Source organism: Oncorhynchus gorbuscha, unplaced genomic scaffold (assembly GCF_021184085.1).
Source record: "Oncorhynchus gorbuscha isolate QuinsamMale2020 ecotype Even-year unplaced genomic scaffold, OgorEven_v1.0 Un_scaffold_2631, whole genome shotgun sequence".
Lineage (NCBI taxonomy): Eukaryota > Metazoa > Chordata > Actinopteri > Salmoniformes > Salmonidae > Oncorhynchus > Oncorhynchus gorbuscha.
The window spans coordinates 27163-53686 of NW_025747088.1; the positions used below are offsets into that span (position 1 = coordinate 27163).

The 26524-nt window shown below is 49.6% G+C and overlaps 1 protein-coding gene across 1 annotated transcript; it reads right to left on the minus strand.

Moving 5' to 3' along the window:
- Window positions 1-1630: 1630 nt before the first annotated feature.
- On the minus strand, window positions 1631-26316 carry LOC124026142 (transmembrane protein 41A-B-like). Its single transcript, XM_046339306.1, has 5 exons — window positions 26067-26316; window positions 21093-21243; window positions 18753-18914; window positions 10568-10706; window positions 1631-2471 (listed from the first exon to the last, which is right to left on the minus strand). Exons 1-5 carry the CDS (start codon window positions 26234-26236, stop codon window positions 2227-2229), a joined length of 867 nt encoding a protein of 288 aa, XP_046195262.1. The 5' UTR covers window positions 26237-26316; the 3' UTR covers window positions 1631-2226.
- Between the last annotated feature and the right edge of the window lie 208 nt (window positions 26317-26524).

The window sequence follows — 26524 nt, forward strand, 5'->3', positions numbered from 1 at the left end:
GTTTACACTACAGTACTGTTACCCTGTATGGCCTGTGGTTTACACTACAGTACTGTTACCCTGTATGGCCTGTGGTTTACACTACAGTACTGTTACCCTGTATGGCCTGTGGTTTACACTACAGTACTGTTACCCTGTATGGTCACAGGTGATGTCACAAGACGAGGTGCTGTTCCTTGACCCTGTTTCCCAGGTGACATCACAAGCCCCCATGATGGGGAAGTGACACGTTCCACAGCTAGCAGGAAGTAAACAACACGGAATGAGAACACTACCAGTTGGGTCTCCAATAACTTCCCTCACAACACCACTCATTATGTCCTCTCTGTTGAAGCGTTGGAAACCTACGTCTAGCTGCATTCCACTGTGTATAGATTAGGAATGAGAACACTACCAGTTGGGTCTCCAATAACTTCCCTCACAACACCACTCATTATGTCCTCTCTGTTGAAGCGTTGGAAACCTACGTCTAGCTGCATTCCACTGTGTATAGATTAGGAATGAGAACACTACCAGTTGGGTCTCCAATAACTTCCCTCACAACACCACTCATTATGTCCTCTCTGTTGAAGCGTTGAAAGCCTACGTCTAGCTGCATTCCACTGTGTATAGATTAGGCTACTGGTGAAAATCAATAGTTCATTTACAAAAACAAATTATAAGCCTTAACTGTGCACATTTTCTGAATATGTGCTCATGATCACAGTCACAGACAGTTCAAAGTGCATCCGTCTCAAATAGTAATTCAGATTCCCATGTAAAATGTCCTTTTAACCGACTACAATATCACACATTATATATTTTGGGGATTAAAATGCTCAACATTTGAAGAAAAGTCAATTTTCTTCCCGGCTAACTATCAGGAAGTTTGAAAAGACAGGCAGAGTGTTCAGGGAGCTTATAGTCATGAGCCGGCCTTGACTGACAGCTCTTTGAAACCCCTGATGTCAACCTGGGCTGCAGTCCTGCAGTAAAATCAGCCCTAGCAAATCAGGTGGTACACAAACAGCTCAAACGTTGAAATGGCAACATTTGGCATGTCTCTACTGGGAGGGGTTCACAGCAGAACTGACAGATGTGTTGAATGACAACTACCCCCCCCCTTTTGTTCCATCATGTCTCTACTGGGAGGGGTTCACAGCAGAACTGACAGATGTGTTGAATGACAACTACCCCCCCCCCTTTTGTTCCATCATGTCTCTACTGGGAGGGTTCACAGCAGAACTGACAGATGTGTTGAATGACAACTACCCCCCTTTTGTTCCATCATGTCTCTACTGGGAGGGTTCACAGCAGAACTGACAGATGTGTTGAATGACAACTACCCCCCTTTTGTTCCATCATGTCTCTACTGGGAGGGGTTCACAGCAGAACTGACAGATGTGTTGAATGACAACTACCCCCCCCTTTTGTTCCATCATGTCTCTACTGGGAGGGTTCACAGCAGAACTGACAGATGTGTTGAATGACAACTACCCCCCTTTTGTTCCATCATGTCTCTGCTGGGAGGGGTTCACAGCAGAACTGACAGATGTGTTGAATGACAACCACCCCCCCTTTTGTTCCACGCTTGAAGACCAGTAACACCAGACAGATGAAAGAGGAGACATAAGTATCTCTACCATAGATGAATAGTGTAAACGTTTAATTATATTTGATGACACCCTACAGGCACCAGTAGAGTAGCTGTATAATAATAATAATAATATATGCCATTTAGCAGACGCTTTTATCCAAAGCGACTTACAGTCATGTGTGCATACATTCTACGTATGGGTGGTATAAACCACACCCCTCCACAAACACACCTTCTCCGATGTTGGTTACAAAGCGGTACTTATTTAAATTAGGTGAGAGAATATCATGTTACCATTGGTGTATTAAAATGAGTTAGGGTGATGTCACCCCTTTTCCCTTAATAAAAGTGTTTGACATGGGGACCAGTATCTTTATGACCAACCTTGATCAATGTAGGAGAAACACTCATTTTTTTTCATACTTTGGTCATCATACGTTGATCTGGTTTCATCCAAATATCATCACATTTCATGAAAAACTGTTCATGACCTTTAAGTATCCTCGGCATAGTGGCATTTAAGACGTTTCTCTGCCCCTGAAACAAAGTCTATAAACTCCTCTGTGTAAAGCTGTAGTGGTGGAGGCCAATCTAGTCCAGCGGGGTCAGTCAAGTTCAATCAGACCCAGCATGGCTGTATTTCAGCAGGGTCATCTCCTCTTTCTGTCGTCAGCTGCTTGTCCCTGGTTCTGTCTGTGTCGTCCATTCTGCTGCAGCCCGTCCAGTTGGAGGTGGTTCTGGCTGTAGAGCTTGATAAGGGCTCCGGGAAGCAGGGCCACACAGGCGATGGCCAACAGCTGTAGCAGCGTCCCCCAGGAGAAGATATCGTCCAGGGAAGAGATCTCTGACAGGATGGAGCCGGTCCTCACGCAGATGAAGTTATACGGGATCAGACCTGATGACGGAGAGACTGGGTTAGACCTCCTAGATAAACACTAGACCTGATGACGGAGAGACTGGGTTAGACCTCCTAGATAAACACTAGACCTGATGACGGAGAGACTGGGTTAGACCTCCTAGATAAACACTAGACCTGATGACGGAGAGACTGGGTTAGACCTCCTAGATAAACACTAGACCTGATGACGGAGAGACTGGGTTAGACCTCCTAGATAAACACTAGACCTGATGACGAAGAGACTGGGTTAGACCTCCTAGATAAACACTAGACCTGATGACGAAGAGACTGGGTTAGACCTCCTAGATAAACACTAGACCTGATGACGGAGAGACTGGGTTAGACCTACTAGATAAACACTAGACCTGATGACGGAGAGACTGGGTTAGACCTCCTAGATAAACACTAGACCTGATGAAGGAGAGACTGGGTTAGACCTCCTAGATAAACACTAGACCTGATGACAGAGAGACTGGGTTAGACCTCCTAGATAAACACTAGACCTGATGACGAAGAGACTGGGTTAGACCTCCTAGATAAACACTAGACCTGATGACGAAGAGACTGGGTTAGACCTCCTAGATAAACACTAGACCTGATGACGAAGAGACTGGGTTAGACCTCCTAGATAAACACTAGACCTGATGAAGGAGAGGAGAGACTGGGTTAGACCTCCTGGATAAACACTAGACCTGATGACGAAGAGACTGGGTTAGACCTCCTAGATAAACACTAGACCTGATGACGAAGAGACTGGGTTAGACCTCCTAGATAAACACTAGACCTGATGACGAAGAGACTGGGTTAGACCTCCTAGATAAACACTAGACCTGATGACGGAGAGACTGGGTTAGACCTCCTAGATAAACACTAGACCTGGGGAAGGAGAGACTGGGTTAGACCTCCTAGATAAACACTAGACCTGATGAAGGAGAGGAGAGACTGGGTTAGACCTCCTAGATAAACACTAGACCTGATGAAGGAGAGGAGAGACTGGGTTAGACCTCCTAGATAAACACTAGACCTGATGACGAAGAGACTGGGTTAGACCTCCTAGATAAACACTAGACCTGATGACGAAGAGACTGGGTTAGACCTAGATAAACACTAGACCTGATGACGAAGAGACTGGGTTAGACCTCCTAGATAAACACTAGACCTGATGACGAAGAGACTGGGTTAGACCTCCTAGATAAACACTAGACCTGATGACGAAGAGACTGGGTTAGACCTCCTAGATAAACACTAGACCTGATGACGAAGAGACTGGGTTAGACCTCCTAGATAAACACTAGACCTGATGACGGAGAGATTGGGTTAGACCTAGATAAACACTAGACCTGATGACGAAGAGATTGGGTTAGACCTAGATAAACACTAGACCTGATGACGGAGAGACTGGGTTAGACCTCCTAGATAAACACTAGACCTGATGACGAAGAGACTGGGTTAGACCTCCTAGATAAACACTAGACCTGATGACGAAGAGACTGGGTTAGACCTCCTAGATAAACACTAGACCTGATGACGGAGAGACTGGGTTAGACCTCCTAGATAAACACTAGACCTGATGACGAAGAGACTGGGTTAGACCTCCTAGATAAACACTAGACCTGATGACGAAGAGACTGGGTTAGACCTCCTAGATAAACACTAGACCTGATGACGAAGAGACTGGGTTAGACCTCCTAGATAAACACTAGACCTGATGACGAAGAGACTGGGTTAGACCTCCTAGATAAACACTAGACCTGATGACGGAGAGACTGGGTTAGACCTCCTAGATAAACACTAGACCTGATGACGAAGAGACTGGGTTAGACCTCCTAGATAAACACTAGACCTGATGACGGAGAGACTGGGTTAGACCTCCTAGATAAACACTAGACCTGATGACGAAGAGACTGGGTTAGACCTCCTAGATAAACACTAGACCTGATGACGAAGAGACTGGGTTAGACCTCCTAGATAAACACTAGACCTGATGACGGAGAGATTGGGTTAGACCTAGATAAACACTAGACCTGATGACGAAGAGATTGGGTTAGACCTAGATAAACACTAGACCTGGGGAAGGAGAGACTGGGTTAGACCTCCTAGATAAACACTAGACCTGGGGAAGGAGAGACTGGGTTAGACCTCCTAGATAAACACTAGACCTGATGACGAAGAGATTGGGTTAGACCTACTAGATAAACACTAGACCTGATGACGGAGAGACTGGGTTAGACCTCCTAGATAAACACTAGACCTGATGACGGAGAGGAGAGACTGGGTTAGACCTCCTAGATAAACACTAGACCTGGGGAAGGAGGGGAGAGACTGGGTTAGACCCCCTAGATAAACACTAGACCTGATGACGGAGAGACTGGGTTAGACCTAGATAAACACTAGACCTGATGACGAAGAGACTGGGTTAGACCTAGATAAACACTAGACCTGGGGAAGGAGAGACTGGGTTAGACCTCCTAGATAAACACTAGACCTGATGACGGAGAGACTGGGTTAGACCTCCTAGATAAACACTAGACCTGATGACGAAGAGACTGGGTTAGACCTCCTAGATAAACACTAGACCTGATGACGGAGAGACTGGGTTAGACCTCCTAGATAAACACTAGACCTGATGAAGGAGAGGAGAGACTGGGTTAGACCTCCTAGATAAACACTAGACCTGATGAAGGAGAGATTGGGTTAGACCTAGATACGTAGAATGTATGCACACATGACTGTAAGTCGCTTTGGATAAAAGCGTCTGCTAAATGGCATATATTATTATTATTATATTATAAACACTAGACCTGATGACGGAGAGACTGGGTTAGACCTCCTAGATAAACACTAGACCTGGGGAAGGAGAGACTGGGTTAGACCTCCTAGATAAACACTAGACCTGATGACGGAGAGACTGAGTTAGACCTCCTAGATAAACACTAGACCTGATGACGGAGAGACTGGGTTAGACCTCCTAGATAAACACTAGACCTGATGACGGAGAGGAGAGACTGGGTTAGACCTCCTAGATAAACACTAGACCTGGGGAAGGAGGGGAGAGACTGGGTTAGACCTCCTAGATAAACACTAGACCTGATGGAGAGACTGGGTTAGACCTACTAGATAAACACTAGACCTGATGACGGAGAGGAGAGACTGGGTTAGACCTCCTAGATAAACACTAGACCTGGGGAAGGAGAGACTGGGTTAGACCTCCTAGATAAACACTAGACCTGATGACGGAGAGACTGAGTTAGACCTCCTAGATAAACACTAGACCTGATGACGGAGAGACTGGGTTAGACCTCCTGGATAAACACTAGACCTGATGACGGAGAGACTGGGTTAGACCTCCTAGATAAACACTAGACCTGATGAAGGAGAGACTGGGTTAGACCTAGATAAACACGAGACCTGAAGGAGAGACTGGGTTAGACCTCCTAGATAAACACTAGACCTGATGGAGAGACTGGGTTAGACCTACTAGATAAACACTAGACCTGATGAAGGAGAGGAGAGACTGGGTTAGACCTCCTAGATAAACACTAGACCTGATGGAGAGACTGGGTTAGACCTACTAGATAAACACTAGACCTGATGACGGAGAGGAGAGACTGGGTTAGACCTCCTAGATAAACACTAGACCTGGGGAAGGAGAGACTGGGTTAGACCTCCTAGATAAACACTAGACCTGATGGAGAGACTGAGTTAGACCTCCTAGATAAACACTAGACCTGATGAAGGAGAGACTGGGTTAGACCTCCTAGATAAACACTAGACCTGATGACGGAGAGGAGAGACTGGGTTAGACCTCCTAGATAAACACTAGACCTGATGAAGGAGAGGAGAGACTGGGTTAGACCTCCTAGATAAACACTAGACCTGATGACGGAGAGACTGAGTTAGACCTCCTAGATAAACACTAGACCTGATGAAGGAGAGGAGAGACTGGGTTAGACCTCCTAGATAAACACTAGACCTGATGACGGAGAGACTGGGTTAGACCTCCTAGATAAACACTAGACCTGATGAAGGAGAGGAGAGACTGGGTTAGACCTCCTAGATAAACACTAGACCTGATGACGGAGAGACTGGGTTAGACCTCCTAGATAAACACTAGACCTGATGAAGGAGAGGAGAGACTGGGTTAGACCTCCTAGATAAACACTAGACCTGATGAAGGAGAGACTGGGTTAGACCTCCTAGATAAACACTAGACCTGATGAAGGAGAGACTGGGTTAGACCTCCTAGATAAACACTAGACCTGATGAAGGAGAGACTGGGTTAGACCTCCTAGATAAACACTAGACCTGATGAAGGAGAGACTGAGTTAGACCTAGATAAACACTAGACCTGATGACGGAGAGGAGAGACTGGGTTAGACCTCCTAGATAAACACTAGACCTGATGAAGGAGAGACTGAGTTAGACCTAGATAAACACTAGACCTGATGACGGAGAGGAGAGACTGGGTTAGACCTCCTAGATAAACACCAGACCTGAGGAAGGAGAGACTGGGTTAGACCTCCTAGATAAACACTAGACCTGATGACGGAGAGACTGAGTTAGACCTCCTAGATAAACACTAGACCTGATGACGGAGAGACTGGGTTAGACCTCCTAGATAAACACTAGACCTGATGAAGGAGAGACTGGGTTAGACACCCTAGATAAACACTAGACCTGGGGAAGGAGAGACTGGGTTAGACCTCCTAGATAAACACTAGACCTGATGGAGAGACTGGGTTAGACCTCCTAGATAAACACTAGACCTGATGGAGAGACTGGGTTAGACCTACTAGATAAACACTAGACCTGATGGAGAGACTGGGTTAGACCTCCTAGATAAACACTAGACCTGATGACGGAGAGGAGAGACTGGGTTAGACCTCCTAGATAAACACTAGACCTGATGAAGGAGAGGAGAGACTGGGTTAGACCTCCTAGATAAACACTAGACCTGATGACAAAGAGACTGGGTTAGACCTAGATAAACACTAGACCTGGGGAAGGAGAGACTGGGTTAGACCTCCTAGATAAACACTAGACCTGATGAAGGAGAGGAGAGACTGGGTTAGACCTCCTAGATAAACACTAGACCTGATGAAGGAGAGACTGGGTTAGACCTCCTAGATAAACACTAGACCTGATGACGGAGAGACTGGGTTAGACCTCCTAGATAAACACTAGACCTGATGGAGAGACTGGGTTAGACCTACTAGATAAACACTAGACCTGATGACGGAGAGGAGAGACTGGGTCAGACCTCCTAGATAAACACTAGACCTGGGGAAGGAGAGACTGGGTTAGACCTCCTAGATAAACACTAGACCTGATGGAGAGACTGAGTTAGACCTCCTAGATAAACACTAGACCTGATGAAGGAGAGACTGGGTTAGACCTCCTAGATAAACACTAGACCTGATGACGGAGAGGAGAGACTGGGTTAGACCTCCTAGATAAACACTAGACCTGATGAAGGAGAGGAGAGACTGGGTTAGACCTCCTAGATAAACACTAGACCTGATGACGGAGAGACTGAGTTAGACCTCCTAGATAAACACTAGACCTGATGAAGGAGAGGAGAGACTGGGTTAGACCTCCTAGATAAACACTAGACCTGATGACGGAGAGACTGGGTTAGACCTCCTAGATAAACACTAGACCTGATGAAGGAGAGGAGAGACTGGGTTAGACCTCCTAGATAAACACTAGACCTGATGAAGGAGAGACTGGGTTAGACCTCCTAGATAAACACTAGACCTGATGAAGGAGAGACTGGGTTAGACCTCCTAGATAAACACTAGACCTGATGAAGGAGAGACTGAGTTAGACCTAGATAAACACTAGACCTGATGACGGAGAGGAGAGACTGGGTTAGACCTCCTAGATAAACACTAGACCTGATGAAGGAGAGACTGAGTTAGACCTAGATAAACACTAGACCTGATGACGGAGAGGAGAGACTGGGTTAGACCTCCTAGATAAACACCAGACCTGAGGAAGGAGAGACTGGGTTAGACCTCCTAGATAAACACTAGACCTGATGACGGAGAGACTGAGTTAGACCTCCTAGATAAACACTAGACCTGATGACGGAGAGACTGGGTTAGACCTCCTAGATAAACACTAGACCTGATGAAGGAGAGACTGGGTTAGACACCCTAGATAAACACTAGACCTGGGGAAGGAGAGACTGGGTTAGACCTCCTAGATAAACACTAGACCTGATGGAGAGACTGGGTTAGACCTCCTAGATAAACACTAGACCTGATGGAGAGACTGGGTTAGACCTACTAGATAAACACTAGACCTGATGGAGAGACTGGGTTAGACCTCCTAGATAAACACTAGACCTGATGACGGAGAGGAGAGACTGGGTTAGACCTCCTAGATAAACACTAGACCTGATGAAGGAGAGGAGAGACTGGGTTAGACCTCCTAGATAAACACTAGACCTGATGACAAAGAGACTGGGTTAGACCTAGATAAACACTAGACCTGGGGAAGGAGAGACTGGGTTAGACCTCCTAGATAAACACTAGACCTGATGAAGGAGAGGAGAGACTGGGTTAGACCTCCTAGATAAACACTAGACCTGATGAAGGAGAGACTGGGTTAGACCTCCTAGATAAACACTAGACCTGATGACGGAGAGACTGGGTTAGACCTAGATAAACACTAGACCTGGGGAAGGAGGGGAGAGACTGGGTTAGACCTCCTAGATAAACACTAGACCTGGGGAAGGAGGGGAGAGACTGGGTTAGACCTCCTAGATAAACACTAGACCTGATGAAGGAGAGACTGGGTTAGACCTAGATAAACACTAGACCTGATGAAGGAGAGACTGGGATAGACCTCCTAGATAAACACTAGACCTGATGAAGGAGAGACTGGGTTAGACCTCCTAGATAAACACTAGACCTGATGAAGGAGAGACTGGGTTAGACCTCCTAGATAAACACTAGACCTGATGAAGGAGAGACTGAGTTAGACCTCCTAGATAAACACGAGACCTGATGAAGGAGAGACTGGGTTAGACCTCCTAGATAAACACTAGACCTGATGAAGGAGAGGAGAGACTGGGTTAGACCTCCTAGATAAACACTAGACCTGATGAAGGAGAGACTGGGTTAGACCTCCTAGATAAACACTAGACCTGATGACGGAGAGGAGAGACTGGGTTAGACCTCCTAGATAAACACTAGACCTGATGGAGAGACTGGGTTAGATCTAGATAAACACTAGACCTGATGAAGGAGAGACTGGGTTAGACCTAGATAAACACGAGACCTGATGAAGGAGAGACTGGGTTAGACCTCCTAGATAAACACTAGACCTGAGGAAGGAGAGACTGGGTTAGACCTCCTAGATAAACACTAGACCTGATGAAGGAGAGGAGAGACTGGGTTAGACCTCCTACATAAACACTAGACCTGATGAAGGAGAGGAGAGACTGGGTTAGACCTCCTAGATAAACACTAGACCTGATGAAGGAGAGACTGGGTTAGACCTCCTAGATAAACACTAGACCTGATGACGGAGAGACTGGGTTAGACCTCCTAGATAAACACTAGACCTGATGAAGGAGAGACTGAGTTAGACCTCCTAGATAAACACTAGACCTGATGAAGGAGAGACTGGGTTAGACCTCCTAGATAAACACTAGACCTGATGAAGGAGAGACTGGGTTAGACCTCCTAGATAAACACTAGACCTGATGACGGAGAGACTGGGTTAGACCTCCTAGATAAACACTAGACCTGATGACGGAGAGACTGGGTTAGACCTCCTGGATAAACACTAGACCTGATGAAGGAGAGACTGGGTTAGACCTGTGTTAGACCGCTGAGCTAAAGGCGATATGGGAGGTGGGAGAGTGCGGAACATTAAAGATGGACATGATCTGGTAATTAATGACATCTGTTGTAGCAGTACTTCAATATAACTAGGGAGAGACTGTGTTAGCCTTCTGAGCTAAAGCCTAAACTTAATGAGCTAATGTAGGTCTTCACATCTTAACCAAAATGACGTATCGTGTCATTCTCAGTAGTCTTATATAATAGACCTGTGTGTTGTGTGGCAGTGCTGCTTCTCACCGATGAGTACGGAGAAGAAGAACATGGAGACAGGGATGTTGAGGATGGGGGACGTCACGTTCAGGAACCAGTTAGGAGTCACGGGGAAGAACCGCAGGAACAGGAGGAAGAAGAACAGACTGCTACGGTTCTCCTCCACCTGACAGAGAGAGGGAAGGAGAGGGCATGGGAGGGAGAGGAGGAGGGAGAGGGCATGGGAGAGAGGGAAGGAAGGAGAGCATGGGAGAGAGGGAAGGAGAGGGCATGGGAGAGGAGGAGGGAGAGAGAGAAGGAGAGGGCATGGGAGAGAGGGGGTGGGAGAGAGGGAAGGAGAAAACATGGGAGAGGAGGAGGTAGAGAGGGAAGGAGAGGGCATGGGAGAGGAGGAGTTAGAGAGGGAAGGGGAGGGCATGGGAGAGAGGGGTGGGAGAACAGAGGAGGTAGAGAGGGGGTGGGAGAACAGAGGAGGTAGAGAGGGAAGGGAGAGAGGGGGAGGGAGAGAGAGGGGCGGGAGAAAGGAGGTGGGAGAGAGGGGGTGGTAGAGGGGAGGGAGAGAGGGAAGGAGAGAGGAGGTTGAGAGGGGGTGGTAGAGAGGGGGTGGGATAACGGAAGAGGTAGAGGGAAGGAGGAGGAGGAGGTAGAGAGGGGGTGGGATAACGGAGGAGGTAGAGGGAAGGAGAGAGGGGGTGGGATAACGGATGAGAGAGAGGGGGAAGGGGGGGTGGGAGGATGAAGGAGATAGAGAGGGTGGGAGGAGGGGTGGGAGAACGAAGGAGATAGAGAGGGTGGGAGGAGGGTGGGAGAACGAAGGAGATAGAGAGGGTGGGAGGAGGGGTGGGAGAACGAAGGAGATAGAGAGGGTGGGAGGAGGGGTGGGAGAGGTGAATGAGATAGAGAGGGTGGGAGGAGGGGTGGGAGAACGAAGGAGGTAGAGAGAAGGAGGAGGGGTGGGAGAACGGAGGAGATAGAGAGGGAAGGAGGAGGGGTGGGAGAACGGAGGAGATAGAGAGGGAAGGAGGAAATAGAGGGTGGTAGAGAGCAGGAGGTAAAGAGGAAGAAAGAACTGTCATTTTAAATGTACTTATTAATGAATGATTGGAGGGATATTACTAAAGTCCCAACACTGTAAAAGAACACATGGCATTCTGCATTCTTACCCCGTGTAACACGCTTAGTTATGTTTCCCTTGTCACTGTTTATGTGTTCCTATTGGTCGGTTGAATTTACATATCAATAAGGTGTTATGTCATAGGTCATGCTTGCAGATAGGGGGAGGTCACGTTCTGAAATAGTGCATTTTATACATTATATACTTCTAGGACCTTTTATTGTCCCCCAGCACAAGGTGCACATTTGTAATGATCATGCTGTTTTAATCAGCTTGTTGATATGCCACACCTGTCAGGTGGATGGATTATCTTGGCAAAGGAGAAATGCTCACTAACAGGGTTATAAACAAATATGCGTACAACATTTGAGAAAAATAAGCTTTTCGTGCAGTATGGAAAATGTCTGGGATCTTATTTCATGAAACCAACACTTTACATGTTGTGTTTATATTTTAGTTCAGTGTATATTTGTGTACATTACCTGTTAGATATTGGTGGCTTCCTGGGGTGCACTTTTCTATAAGAGAGAGTTACCCAGCATGTTCTAATTCAGTTATTTCCATGCCAACAGACGATTCGCAAATCTGCAGCGATCAACATACTGTTGTCCTGAACATGTGTTTCCTGGTGTCTTATCGTCAGAATAATCACCGATCAACTGGGACCGCTGGCTGGACAGTCTTTTCTTTACAAACCAAAAACCCAAGAGAGTTACGAAGTACGATCACATCTGTTATACTGGTGATCAGACCAGTCTTCTGCTTCTCACTGGTCATCTGTTATACTGGTGATCAGACCAGTCTTCTGCTTCTCACTGGTCATCTGTTATACTGTCTGCACTGTTATACTGGTGATCAGACACTGTTATACTGGTGATCAGACACTGTTATACTGGTGATCAGACACTGTTATACTGGTGATCAGACACTGTTATACTGGTGATCAGACACTCTTATACTGGTGATCAGACACTGTTATACTGGTGATCAGACACTCTTATACTGGTGATCAGACACTGTTATACTGGTGATCAGACACTGTTATACTGGTGAACAGACCAGTCTTCTGCTCCTCACTGGTCCTCTGTTACACCTGTCTGACCTAATGTGTAAGCCAATGACAATGTAAGAGGAGACACACACACACACACACACACACACACACACACACACACACACACACACACACACACACACACACACACACACACACACACACACACACACACACACACACACACACACACACACACACACACACACACACACCCCTCTAGTCTATCTTTAGAGAATTGTAATCAAAGGACAAGAGGCAAAGGAAGGGTCTTGTACCCCCCTCCAGTCCTCCTCCAACAACCCCATGGTACTGTACCCCCCCCCAGTCCTCCTCCAACAACCCCATGGTACTGTACCCCCCCCCCTCCCAGTCCTCCTCCAACAACCCCATGGTACTGTACCCCCCAGTCCTCCTCCAACAACCCCATGGTACTGTACCCCCAGTCCTCCTCCAACAACCCCATGGTACTGTACCCCCCCCCCCCCCCCCCCCAGTCCTCCTCCAACAACCCCATGGTACTGTACCCCCCCCCCCAGTCCTCCTCCAACAACCCCATGGTACTGTACCCCCCCCCCCAGTCCTCCTCCAACAACCCCATGGTACTGTACCCCCCCCCAGTCCTCCTCCAACAACCCCATGGTACTGTACCCCCCCAGTCCTCCTCCAACAACCCCATGGTACTGTACCCCCCCCCCCCCCAGTCCTCCTCCAACAACCCCATGGTACTGTACCCCCCCCCTCCAGTCCTCCTCCAACAACCCCATGGTACTGTACCCCCCCCCTCCAGTCCTCCTCCAACAACCCCATGGTACTGTACCCCCCAGTCCTCCTCCAACAACCCCATGGTACTGTACCCCCCCCCCCAGTCCTCCTCCAACAACCCCATGGTACTGTACCCCCCCCCAGTCCTCCTCCAACAACCCCATGGTACTGTACCCCCCCCCCCAGTCCTCCTCCAACAACCCCATGGTACTGTACCCCCCCAGTCCTCCTCCAACAACCCCATGGTACTGTACCCCCCCCCAGTCCTCCTCCAACAACCCCATGGTACTGTACCCCCCCCCCCAGTCCTCCTCCAACAACCCCATGGTACTGTACCCCCCCCAGTCCTCCTCCAACAACCCCATGGTACTGTACCCCCCCCCAGTCCTCCTCCAACAACCCCATGGTACTGTACCCCCCCCCCCCCAGTCCTCCTCCAACAACCCCATGGTACTGTACCCCCCCCAGTCCTCCTCCAACAACCCCATGGTACTGTACCCCCCCAGTCCTCCTCCAACAACCCCATGGTACTGTACCCCCCCCAGTCCTCCTCCAACAACCCCATGGTACTGTACCCCCCCCCAGTTCTCCTCCAACAACCCCATGGTACTGTACCCCCCCAGTCCTCCTCCAACAACCCCATGGTACTGTACCCCCCAGTTCTCCTCCAACAACCCCATGGTACTGTACCCCCCCCCCCCCCAGTTCTCCTCCAACAACCCCATGGTACTGTACCCCCCCCAGTCCTCCTCCAACAACCCCATGGTACTGTACCCCCCCCAGTTCTCCTCCAACAACCCCAACCCCCCCCAGTGGTACTGTACCCCCCAGTCCTCCTCCAACAACCCCATGGTACTGTACCCCCCCCAGTCCTCCTCCAACAACCCCATGGTACTGTACCCCCCCCCAGTTCTCCTCCAACAACCCCATGGTACTGTACCCCCCCCCCCCCAGTCCTCCTCCAACAACCCCATGGTACTGTACCCCCCAGTCCTCCTCCAACAACCCCATGGTACTGTACCCCCCCCCCAGTCCTCCTCCAACAACCCCATGGTACTGTACCCCCCAGTCCTCCTCCAACAACCCCATGGTACTGTACCCCCCCCCCAGTCCTCCTCCAACAACCCCATGGTACTGTACCCCCAGTCCTCCTCCAACAACCCCATGGTACTGTACCCCCCCCCAGTCCTCCTCCAACAACCCCATGGTACTGTACCCCCCTCCTCCAGTGGTACTGTACCCCCCCCCAGTCCTCCTCCAACAACCCCATGGTACTGTACCCCCCCAACAACCCCATGGTACTGTACCCCCAGTCCTCCTCCAACAACCCCATGGTACTGTACCCCCAGTCCTCCTCCAACAACCCCATGGTACTGTACCCCCCCAGTTCTCCTCCAACAACCCCATGGTACTGTACCCCCCCCCCCCCAGTCCTCCTCCAACAACCCCATGGTACTGTACCCCCCAGTTCTCCTCCAACAACCCCATGGTACTGTACCCCCCCCAGTTCTCCTCCAACAACCCCATGGTACTGTACCCCCCCCCAGTCCTCCTCCAACAACCCCATGGTACCCCCCCCAGTTCTCCTCCAACAACCCCATGGTAGTTCTCCTCCAACAACCCCATGGTACTGTACCCCCAGTTCTCCTCCAACAACCCCATGGTACTGTACCCCCCCCCCCCAGTCCTCCTCCAACAACCCCATGGTACTGTACCCCCCAGTTCTCCTCCAACAACCCCATGGTACTGTACCCCCCCCCCAGTTCTCCTCCAACAACCCCATGGTACTGTACCCCCCAACCCCAGTCCTCCCTCCAACAACCCCATGGTACTGTACCCCCCAGTCCTCCTCCAACAACCCCATGGTACTGTACCCCCCCAGTCCTCCTCCAACAACCCCATGGTACTGTACCCCCCAGTCCTCCTCCAACAACCCCATGGTACTGTACCCCCCCAGTCCTCCTCCAACAACCCCATGGGTACTGTACCCCCAGTTCCCACCCAGTCTGTACCCCCCCTCCAACAACCCCATGGTACTGTACCCCCCCCCAGTCCTCCTCCAACAACCCCAGGGTACTGTACCCCCCCAGTCCTCCTCCAACAACCCCATGGTACTGTACCCCCCCCCCCCAGTCCTCCTCCAACAACCCCATGGTACTGTACCACCCCCAGTCCTCCTCCAACAACCCCATGGTACTGTACCCCCCCCCAGTCCTCCTCCAACAACCCCATGGTACTGTACCCCCCCCCCCCCAGTCCTCCTCCAACAACCCCATGGTACTGTACCCCCCCAGTCCTCCTCCAACAACCCCATGGTACTGTACCCCCAGTCCTCCTCCAACAACCCCATGGTACTGTACCCCCCCAGTCCTCCTCCAACAACCCCATGGTACTGTACCCCCCCCCAGTCCTCCTCCAACAACCCCATGGTACTGTACCCCCCCCCAGTCCTCCTCCAACAACCCCATGGTACTGTACCCCCCCCCAGTCCTCCTCCAACAACCCCATGGTACTGTACCCCCCCCCAGTCCTCCTCCAACAACCCCATGGTACTGTACCCCCCCCCCCCAGTCCTCCTCCAACAACCCCATGGTACTGTACCCCCCCCAACAACCCCATGTCCTCCTCCAACAACCCCATGGTACTGTACCCCCCCCCAGTTCTCCTCCAACAACCCCATGGTACTGTACCCCCCCAGTCCTCCTCCAACAACCCCATGGTACTGTACCCCCCAGTCCTCCTCCAACAACCCCATGGTACTGTACCCCCCAGTTCTCCTCCAACAACCCCATGGTACTGTACCCCCCCAGTCCTCCTCCAACAACCCCATGGTACTGTACCCCCCAGTTCTCCTCCAACAACCCCATGGTACTGTACCCCCCAGTTCTCCTCCAACAACCCCCCCAGTTCTGTACCCCAACAACCCCATGGTACTGTACCCCCCCCCCCCCCAGTCCTCCTCCAACAACCCCATGGTACTGTACCCCCCCAGTTCTCCTCCAACAACCCCATGGTACTGTACCCCCCCCCCAGTCCTCCTCCAACAACCCCATGGTACTGTACCCCCCAGTCCTCCTCCAACAACCCCATGGTACTGTACCCCCCCCCCCAGTCCTCCTCCAACAACCCCATGGTACTGTACCCCCAGTCCTCCTCCTCCAACAACCCCATGGTACTGTACCCCCCCCCCCCAGTCCTCCTCCAACAACCCCATGGTACTGTACCCCCCAGTCCTCCTCCAACAACCCCATGGTACTGTACCCCCCCCCCAGTCCTCCTCCAACAACCCCATGGTACTGTACCCCCCCCAGTCCTCCTCCAACAACCCCATGGTACTGTACCCCCCCCAGTCCTCCTCCAACAACCCCATGGTACTGTACCCCCCCCCAGTTCTCCTCCAACAACCCCATGGTACTGTACCCCCCCCCCCCCCCAGTCCTCCTCCAACAACCCCATGGTACTGTACCCCCAGTTCTCCTCCAACAACCTCATGGTACTGTACCCCCCCAGTTCTCCTCCAACAACCCCATGGTACTGTACCCCCCCCCCCAGTCCTCCTCCAACAACCCCATGGTACTGTACCCCCCAGTTCTCCTCCAACAACCCCATGGTACTGTACCCCCCCCAGTCCTCCTCCAACAACCCCATGGTACTGTACCCCCCCCCAGTCCTCCTCCAACAACCCCATGGTACTGTACCCCCCCCCCCCAGTCCTCCTCCAACAACCCCATGGTACTGTACCCCCCAGTCCTCCTCCAACAACCCCATGGTACTGTACCCCCCCAGTCCTCCTCCAACAACCCCATGGTACTGTACCCCCAGTCCTCCTCCAACAACCCCATGGTACTGTACCCCCCCCAGTCCTCCTCCAACAACCCCATGGTACTGTACCCCCCAGTCCTCCTCCAACAACCCCATGGTACTGTACCCCCCCCCAGTCCTCCTCCAACAACCCCATGGTACTGTACCCCCCCAGTTCTCCTCCAACAACCCCATGGTACTGTACCCCCCCCAGTCCTCCTCCAACAACCCCATGGTACTGTACCCCCAGTTCTCCTCCAACAACCCCATGGTACTGTACCCCCCCCCCCAGTCCTCCTCCAACAACCCCATGGTACTGTACCCCCCCCAGTTCTCCTCCAACAACCCCATGGTACTGTACCCCCCAGTTCTCCTCCAACAACCCCATGGTACTGTACCCCCCCCCAGTCCTCCTCCAACAACCCCATGGTACTGTACCCCCCCAGTTCTCCTCCAACAACCCCATGGTACTGTACCCCCCAGTTCTCCTCCAACAACCCCATGGTACTGTACCCCCCCCAGTCCTCCTCCAACAACCCCATGGTACTGTACCCCCCAGTTCTCCTCCAACAACCCCATGGTACTGTACCCCCAGTTCTCCTCCAACAACCCCATGGTACTGTACCCCCCCCCCCCCAGTCCTCCTCCAACAACCCCATGGTACTGTACCCCCCAGTTCTCCTCCAACAACCCCATGGTACTGTACCCCCCAGTTCTCCTCCAACAACCCCATGGTACTGTACCCCCCCCCCCAGTTCTCCTCCAACAACCCCATGGTACTGTACCCCCCCCCCAGTTCTCCTCCAACAACCCCATGGTACTGTACCCCCCAGTTCTCCTCCAACAACCCCATGGTACTGTACCCCCCAGTCCTCCTCCAACAACCCCATGGTACTGTACCCCCCAGTTCTCCTCCAACAACCCCATGGTACTGTACCCCCCCAGTTCTCCTCCAACAACCCCATGGTACTGTACCCCCCCCCAGTCCTCCTCCAACAACCCCATGGTACTGTACCCCCCAGTTCTCCTCCAACAACCCCATGGTACTGTACCCCCCAGTTCTCCTCCAACAACCCCATGGTACTGTACCCCCCCCCCCCAGTCCTCCTCCAACAACCCCATGGTACTGTACCCCCCAGTTCTCCTCCAACAACCCCATGGTACTGTACCCCCCCAGTTCTCCTCCAACAACCCCATGGTACTGTACCCCCCCAGTTCTCCTCCAACAACCCCATGGTACTGTACCCCCCCCCCAGTCCTCCTCCAACAACCCCATGGTACTGTACCCCCCAGTTCTCCTCCAACAACCCCATGGTACTGTACCCCCCAGTTCTCCTCCAACAACCCCATGGTACTGTACCCCCCCCCCCCCCAGTTCTCCTCCAACAACCCCATGGTACTGTACCCCCCAGTTCTTCTCCTCCAACAACCCCATGGCACTGTGGAGTGGAACAACATACTCTGTCTCTCTGTCACACCTTGTTCTGCAGCATGTCCACCTTGTCAGGGAACAGGCGTGTGACGTAGCTCTTCCCGAAGGCAGCAGAGAGCAGGTAACAGAAGGTAGAGCCGGTGGTGGTCAGAAGACAGGCCAGGACCAGACCCTGCCATGGACCAAACAGCGCCCCCGCCAGCATGTTCTGGGAAGCACAGGGGATGAGCAATGCTGAGCAGTGGTGGGAAAAGTACCCAATTGTCATACTTGAGTAAAAGTAAAGATACCTTCATAGAAAATGACTTAAGTGAAAGACACCCAGTAAAATACTACTTGAGTAAAAGTCAAAGTATATGATTTTTAAATATACTTAAGTACCAAAAGTTAACTGAAAACATAAATCATTTCAAAATGTTTATATTAAGCAAACCAAAAAACACAATGTTCTAGTTTGTTTATCTACAGATATCCAGGGTCACACTCCCACACTCCATCACTCCCACACTCCATCACTCCCACACTCCCACACTCCCACACTCCCACACTCCATCACTCCCACACTCCCACACTCCATCATTCCATCACTCCCACACTCCCACACTCCATCACTCCCACACTCCATCACTCCCACACTCCCACACTCCATCACTCCCACACTCCATCACTCCCACACTCCATCACTCCCACACTCCATCACTCCCACACTCCCACACTCCCACACTCCATCACTCCCACACTCCATCACTCCCACACTCCATCACTCCCACACTCCATCACTCCCACACTCCATCACTCCCACACTCCATCACTCCCACACTCCACTCTCCAACACTCCCACACTCCATCACTCCCACACTCCACTCTCCAACACTCCCACTCTCCCACACTCTGACACTCCAACACTACCACATTATTTACAAATGAAGCATGTGTGTTTAGTGAGTCTGCCAGATCAGAGGCAGTAGAGATGACCAGGGATGTTCTCTGTTTAGTGAGTCCACCAGATCAGAGGCAGTAGAGATGACCAGGGATGTTCTCTGTTTAGTGAGTCCACCAGATCAGAGGCAGTAGGGATGACCAGGGATGTTCTCTGTTTAGTGAGTCCGCCAGATCAGAGGCAGTAGAGATGACCAGGGATGTTCTCTGTTTAGTGAGTCCACCAGATCAGAGGCAGTAGGGATGACCAGGGATGTTCTCTGTTTAGTGAGTCCGCCAGATCAGAGGCAGTAGGGATGACCAGGGATCTTCTCTGTTTAGTGAGTCCGCCAGATCAGAGGCAGTAGGGATGACCAGGGATGTTCTCTGTTTAGTGAGTCCTCCAGATCAGAGGCAGTAGGGATGACCAGGGATGTTCTCTGTTTAGTGAGTCCACCAGATCAGAGGCAGTAGGGATGACCAGGGATGTTCTCTGTTTAGTGAGTCCTCCAGATCAGAGGCAGTAGGGATGACCAGGGATGTTCTCTGTTTAGTGAGTCCACCAGATCAGAGGCAGTAGGGAGGACCAGGGATGTTCTCTTGATAAGTGCGTGAATTGGACCATTTTCATGTCCTGCTAAGCATTCAACATGTAACTAATACTTTTGGGTGTCAGGGAAAATGTGTGGAGTAAAAAAGTACATAATTTTCTTTAGGAATGTTTTGAAATAAAAGTTGTCAAAAAATATAAATAGTAAAGTACAGATACCCCCAAAAACTACTTAAGTAATACTTCAAAGTATTTTTACTTAAGTACTTTACACCCCTACTGGTGAGGGTCAGGAGGCTGTTCTGACCATGGATTGAGGTTCTGGTCTTAGGGTCATAGGTTCATGGACACTTGGAAACATGTGTTCCATGGATGGAGGTTCTGGTCTTTAGGGTCATAGGTTCATGGAAACAAAGTGTGTGTTCCATGGATGGAGGTTCTGGTCTTTAGGGTCATAGGTTCATGGAAACAAAGTGTGTGTTCCATGGATGGAGGTTCTGGTCTTTAGGGTCATAGGTTCATGGAAACAAAGTGTGTGTTCCATGGATGGAGGTTCTGGTCTTTAGGGTCATAGGTTCATGGAAACAAAGTGTGTGTTCCATGGATGGAGGTTCTGGTCTTAGGGTCATAGGGTCATGGAAACAAAGTGTGTGTTCCATGAATGGAGGTTCTGGTCTTTAGGGTCATAGGTTCATGGAAACAAAGTGTGTGTTCCATGGATGGAGGTTCTGGTCTTAGGGTCATAGGTTCATGGAAACAAAGTGTGTGTTCCATGGATGGAGGTTCTGGTCTTTAGGGTCATAGGTTCATGGAAACAAAGTGTGTGTTCCATGGATGGAGGTTCTAGTCTTTAGGGTCATAGGTTCATGGAAACAAAGTGTGTGTTCCATGGAAGGGTGTAATGTTAGTCCCTCTTACCAGGAAGGAGGAGCCAGGGATGGCGAAGGACTGTTTGTAGATGTAGGCACTACAGAACAGCAGCACCACGTAGCCTGTGTGTTCTGTCTTATAGAACTGCAGCATCTCAGCCAGCTCCCTCAGCTCATCCAGGTCCGACGGGAACTTCAGTCTGGAAGGAAACAAACACCAGCAACATCAGATAACATGGTTCCTAGTAATAGTGTCAGATTTAGACCGAAATATTGGCACCTAGTTACTGTTTGCACCAGGGGGATTATTATTATTTTTCAAACGGGAATTGAGGACACTGAGGACAGAGCATTTAAGGTAACACAGGCGAAGGCCATAGGAAGGGGTTATAGGTCATAGGAAGGGGTTATAGGTTATACATTATAGGAAGGGGTTATAGGTCATAGGAAGGGGTTATAGGTCATAGGAAGGGGTTGTAGGTCATAGGAAGGGGTTGTAGGTCATAGGACGGGGTTATAGGTCATAGGACGGGGTTATAAGTTATAGGAAGGGGTTATAGGTTATAAATTCTAAAAAGGGGTTATAGGTCATAGGAAGGGGTTATAGGTTATAGGAAGGGGTTATAGGTTATAGGAAGGGGTTATAGGTTATAGCCAGCCATAGTACACACAGTACAGACATACTACGGCTGTATATGCATATACTATGTCTGTGTGTACTACAGCCGTAGTATATACAGCCATAGTATACACAGCCATAGTATACACAGCCATAGTATACACAGACATAGTATACACAGCCATAGTATACACAGCCATAGTATACACAAACATAGGATATACAGCCATAGGATATACAGCCATAGTATATACAGACATAGGATACACAGCCATAGTATACACAGACATAGGATATACAGCCATAGGATATACAGCCATAGGATATACAGCCATAGTACACACAGCCATAGTATACACAGCCATAGTATACACAGCCATAGTATACACAGCCATAGTATACACAAACATAGGATATACAGCCATAGGATACACAGCCATAGTACACACAGACATAGGATATACAGCCATAGGATATACAGCCATAGTATATACAGACATAGGATATACAGCCATAGGATATACAGCCATAGTATACACAGCCATAGTATATACAGCCATAGTATACACAGCCATAGTATACACAGCCATAGTATACACAGACATAGTATACACAGCCATAGTATACACAGCCATAGTATACACAGACATAGTATACACAGCCATAGAATACACAGACATAGGATATAAGGCCATATGATATACAGCCATAGGATATACAGCCATAGGATATAAGGCCATAGGATATACAGCCATAGTATACACAGCCATAGTATATACAGCCATAGTATACACAGCCATAGTATACACAGCCATAGTATACACAGACATAGTATACACAGCCATAGAATACACAGACATAGGATATACAGCCATAGGATATACAGCCATAGGATATAAGGCCATATGATATACAGCCATAGGATATACAGCCATAGGATATAAGGCCATAGGATATACAGCCGTAGTATACACAGCCATAGGATATACAGCCGTAGTATACACAGCCATAGGATATACAGCCATAGTATACACAGCCATAGGATATACAGCCGTAGTACAGACAGCCATAGGATATACAGCCGTAGGATACACAGCCGTAGTACAGACAGCCATAGGATATACAGCCGTAGTACACACAGCCATAGTACACACAGCCATAGTATACACAGCCATAGTATACACAGCCATAGTATATACAGCCACAGTATACACAGCCATGGTATACACAGCCATAGTATACACAGCCATAGTATATACAGCCATAGTACACACAGACATAGGATATACAGCCATAGTATATACAGCCATAGAACAGACAGTCGTAGTACAGACAGTCATTGTACAGACAGTCGTAGTACAGACAGTCGTAGTACAGACAGCCATAGTATATACAGCCATAGTACAGACAGTCGTAGTACAGACAGTCGTAGTACAGACAGTCGTAGTACAGACAGCCGTAGTACAGACAGCCATAGTATATACAGCCATAGAACAGACAGTCGTAGTACAGACAGCCATAGTATATACAGCCATAGAACAGACAGTCGTAGTACAGACAGCCATAGTATATACAGCCATAGAACAGACAGTCGTAGTACAGACAGTCGTAGTACAGACAGTCGTAGTACAGACAGCCGTAGTTGTAGTCATATAGGGAAGACATAATGCTCAGTCCCCAGTCGGCTGGTGTATGACTCATCTAAACTTGACTCTCTAGAGTATTGGGAATCTGGGGACACCCTAATCTGACATCATAGACAGGTCAAACACAGACTAAAGTGGGCATGGCTGGTGCCCGTGTGCAGCATGAGAGAGAGAGGTTTCCAGATGGCGGAGAGAGAGTATGAAACAGGATATGGGACAGAAATAGCGGCTTTTGCTCTGGGATTTCTGCCTCTGCTAGTTTCGATGCTGGAAGTATCAGGCTCCTCAGCAGTGACGCAGACACACGCAAACAGAATGAACCATAAACCATGAAACCTGAGCTGCTGGTATCACATCTAATTGTTGAGCTGAATGGGATGAATGGAAGGCAAAGCCACGGTGGTATTCCTCAGCACATAGTGTCCAGTGTTATGTCCTGGGAGGCACCTCATCAGAACCTTCCGGTGTGTATCTCTCAGCACACCGTGTCCAGTGTTATGTCCTGGGTGGCACCTCATCAGAACCTTCCGCACACCGTGTCCAGTGTTATGTCCTGGGTAGCACCTCATCAGAACCGTCTGGTGTGTATCCCTCAGCACACCGTGTCCAGTGTTATGTCCTGGGTAGCACCTCATCAGAACCTTCCGCACACCGTGTCCAGTGTTATGTCCTGGGAGGCACCTCATCAGAACCTTCCGGTGTGTATCTCTCAGCACACCGTGTCCAGTGTTATGTCCTGGGTGGCACCTCATCAGAACCTTCCGCACACCGTGTCCAGTGTTATGTCCTGGGTAGCACCTCATCAGAACCGTCTGGTGTGTATCCCTCAGCACACCGTGTCCAGTGTTATGTCCTGGGTAGCACCTCATCAGAACCGTCTGGTGTGTATCCCTCAGCACACCGTGTCCAGTGTTATGTCCTGGGTAGCACCTCATCAGAACCTTCCGGTGTGTATCTCTCAGCACACCGTGTCCAGTGTTATGTCCTGGGTAGCACCTCATCAGAACCTTCCGGTGTGTATCTCTCAGCACACCGTGTCCAGTGTTATGTCCTGGGTAGCACCTCATCAGGACCGTCCGGTGGTGGACCCAGCAGGAGACCCTAGAGACCCAGTGGTGTCCTCCTGTCCAGGCCGTCCATCCACCTCTGGATGTCTGTTCTCTAATAGAAGTGTACAGTGTTATGTTCTGGGTAGCACCACATCAGGACCGTCCGGTGGTGGACCCAGCAGGAGACCCTAGAGACCCAGTGGTGTCCTCCTGTCCATCCACCTCTGGATGTCTGTTCTCTAATAGAAGTGTACAGGCCTGATAAACATGACGGCAGGGTCGTGAAACTCCTTTATAATTAGGGAGGATGAAATATGATGGGACGATGGCATCACGCCAACCAAGACAAGTGTGTCCTGTCCAGGGTTAGATCAGAGCTGTGTGTTCTCATTACTCATCAGACTGAGGAGGACAGTATTTCAGGCCAAGTGAACCTAAGCCAACCAAGACAAGTGTGTCCTGTCCAGGGTTAGATCAGAGCTGTGTGTTCTCATTACTCATCAGACTGAGGAGGACAGTATTTCAGGCCAAGTGAACCTAAGCCAACCAAGACAAGTGTGTCCTGTCCAGGGTTAGATCAGAGCTGTGTGTTCTCATTACTCATCAGACTGAGGAGGACAGTATTTCAGGCCAAGTGAACCTAAGCCAACCAAGACAAGTGTGTCCTGTCCAGGGTTAGATCAGAGCTGTGTGTTCTCATTACTCATCAGACTGAGGAGGACAGTATTTCAGGCCAAGTGAACCTAAGCCAACCAAGACAAGTGTGTCCTGTCCAGGGTTAGATCAGAGCTGTGTGTTCTCATTACTCATCAGACTGAGGAGGACAGTATTTCAGGCCAAGTGAACCTAAGCCAACCAAGACAAGTGTGTCCTGTCCAGGGTTAGATCAGAGCTGTGTGTTCTCATTACTCATCAGACTGAGGAGGACAGTATTTCAGGCCAAGTGAACCTAAGCCAACCAAGACAAGTGTGTCCTGTCCAGGGTTAGATCAGAGCTGTGTGTTCTCATTACTCATCAGACTGAGGAGGACAGTATTTCAGGCCAAGTGAACCTAAGCCAACCAAGAGAGGCCACGGCCAGATCTCCACTGGGGCAGAAACCATAAACATAGGAGAGAAGGTGGGGCTGGATGAGACACACAGGGGTTTAGAGTAGGCCTATAGGAACATCATTTGAAAACAGGAACTACTGTGATATAATCACCTGTCAAAAACACCATCAGGCAAGGACAAATACTTTGAGAGAACAGCAACCAGCTGTGACATTTCCTCTGAATTAGCCTACACTGACAAGTCAGGTGTTTGATGATGTCATTTTCATAACTTAAAGTCGTGCGGTCGTCTGAGGGAAATGAGATGCTGCCAAACGCAGTGATTATGACAGCACCTCCATGGACTCTGCGCCGTCTGTCAATACACTTATCAACAACATAATCCTACAACAGATAACCACTCTGGGACTTTAATGTTACATTAGATCTATTACATAAATGGTGATGTCACTATGCTATTATTACCCCTAATAAAACACTGTGGAAGTCGCTATATATTGACTTATTTGACAAGTTGTATACGTAAACATGTCCTAGAAAGTGTCATTGTACAAGCAGGCAGCTGCTGTAGCCTATAATTATTATGCTAATAGCAACAACAAAAAAGTCTTGCGACATCTTGCGAATTGTAGCTGTAGATCTGTTGAGGCTGGCTACCTGTACTCTACAACTTCCACGTCCACGTCCCCCTCTGCGCTCTCGTTGTTTAACTCCACCGCATGTCGCCGGTGAAGATGTTGCGGTCCGGGCGGCAGGAAAGTGGACAGGAGATAGAGGTATAACGTTGCCGCTCCTACCACAGATAATAAACCCGAAATGGAGCCCATTGCTACGCGCTACACCGACCTCCTTATCAGAAAGGTTTGTTCGGTGACCGACTCCCGGTGTCGGTATTGAGAAGTGGACGTCACAGTTTAACTTCTGACAGTTGCCCTGTGGTCCTGGAATGCTTCCAACTATGTCTTCACTAGAGGGCAGCCTCGTGTTCTCTGGTGGTCAAGTACCAGACTAGAGTATTGAGGATCATTGTCTGGACCTTGATGTTATGAACTACAGTTGGCTCTCCTTACACCAAAATATGTTTTTGGGCAACAAGCTTGTTTCTCTGCACTACA

What these genes read in the sequence shown, in the direction of transcription:
- LOC124026142 (XM_046339306.1), bottom strand. Translation starts at nt 26,236, where the DNA reads ATGGGCTCCATTTCGGGTTTATTATCTGTGGTAGGAGCGGCAACGTTA. An exon ending in TGGACATGCTGCAGAACAAG is followed by an intron (nt 10,707 to 18,752) that starts GTGTGACAGAGA and finishes TCTCTCTGTCAG; the next exon opens with GTGGAGGAGAACCGTAGCAG. An exon ending in CTTCTTCTCCGTACTCATCG is followed by an intron (nt 2,472 to 10,567) that starts GTGAGAAGCAGC and finishes CTCCGTCATCAG; the next exon opens with GTCTGATCCCGTATAACTTC.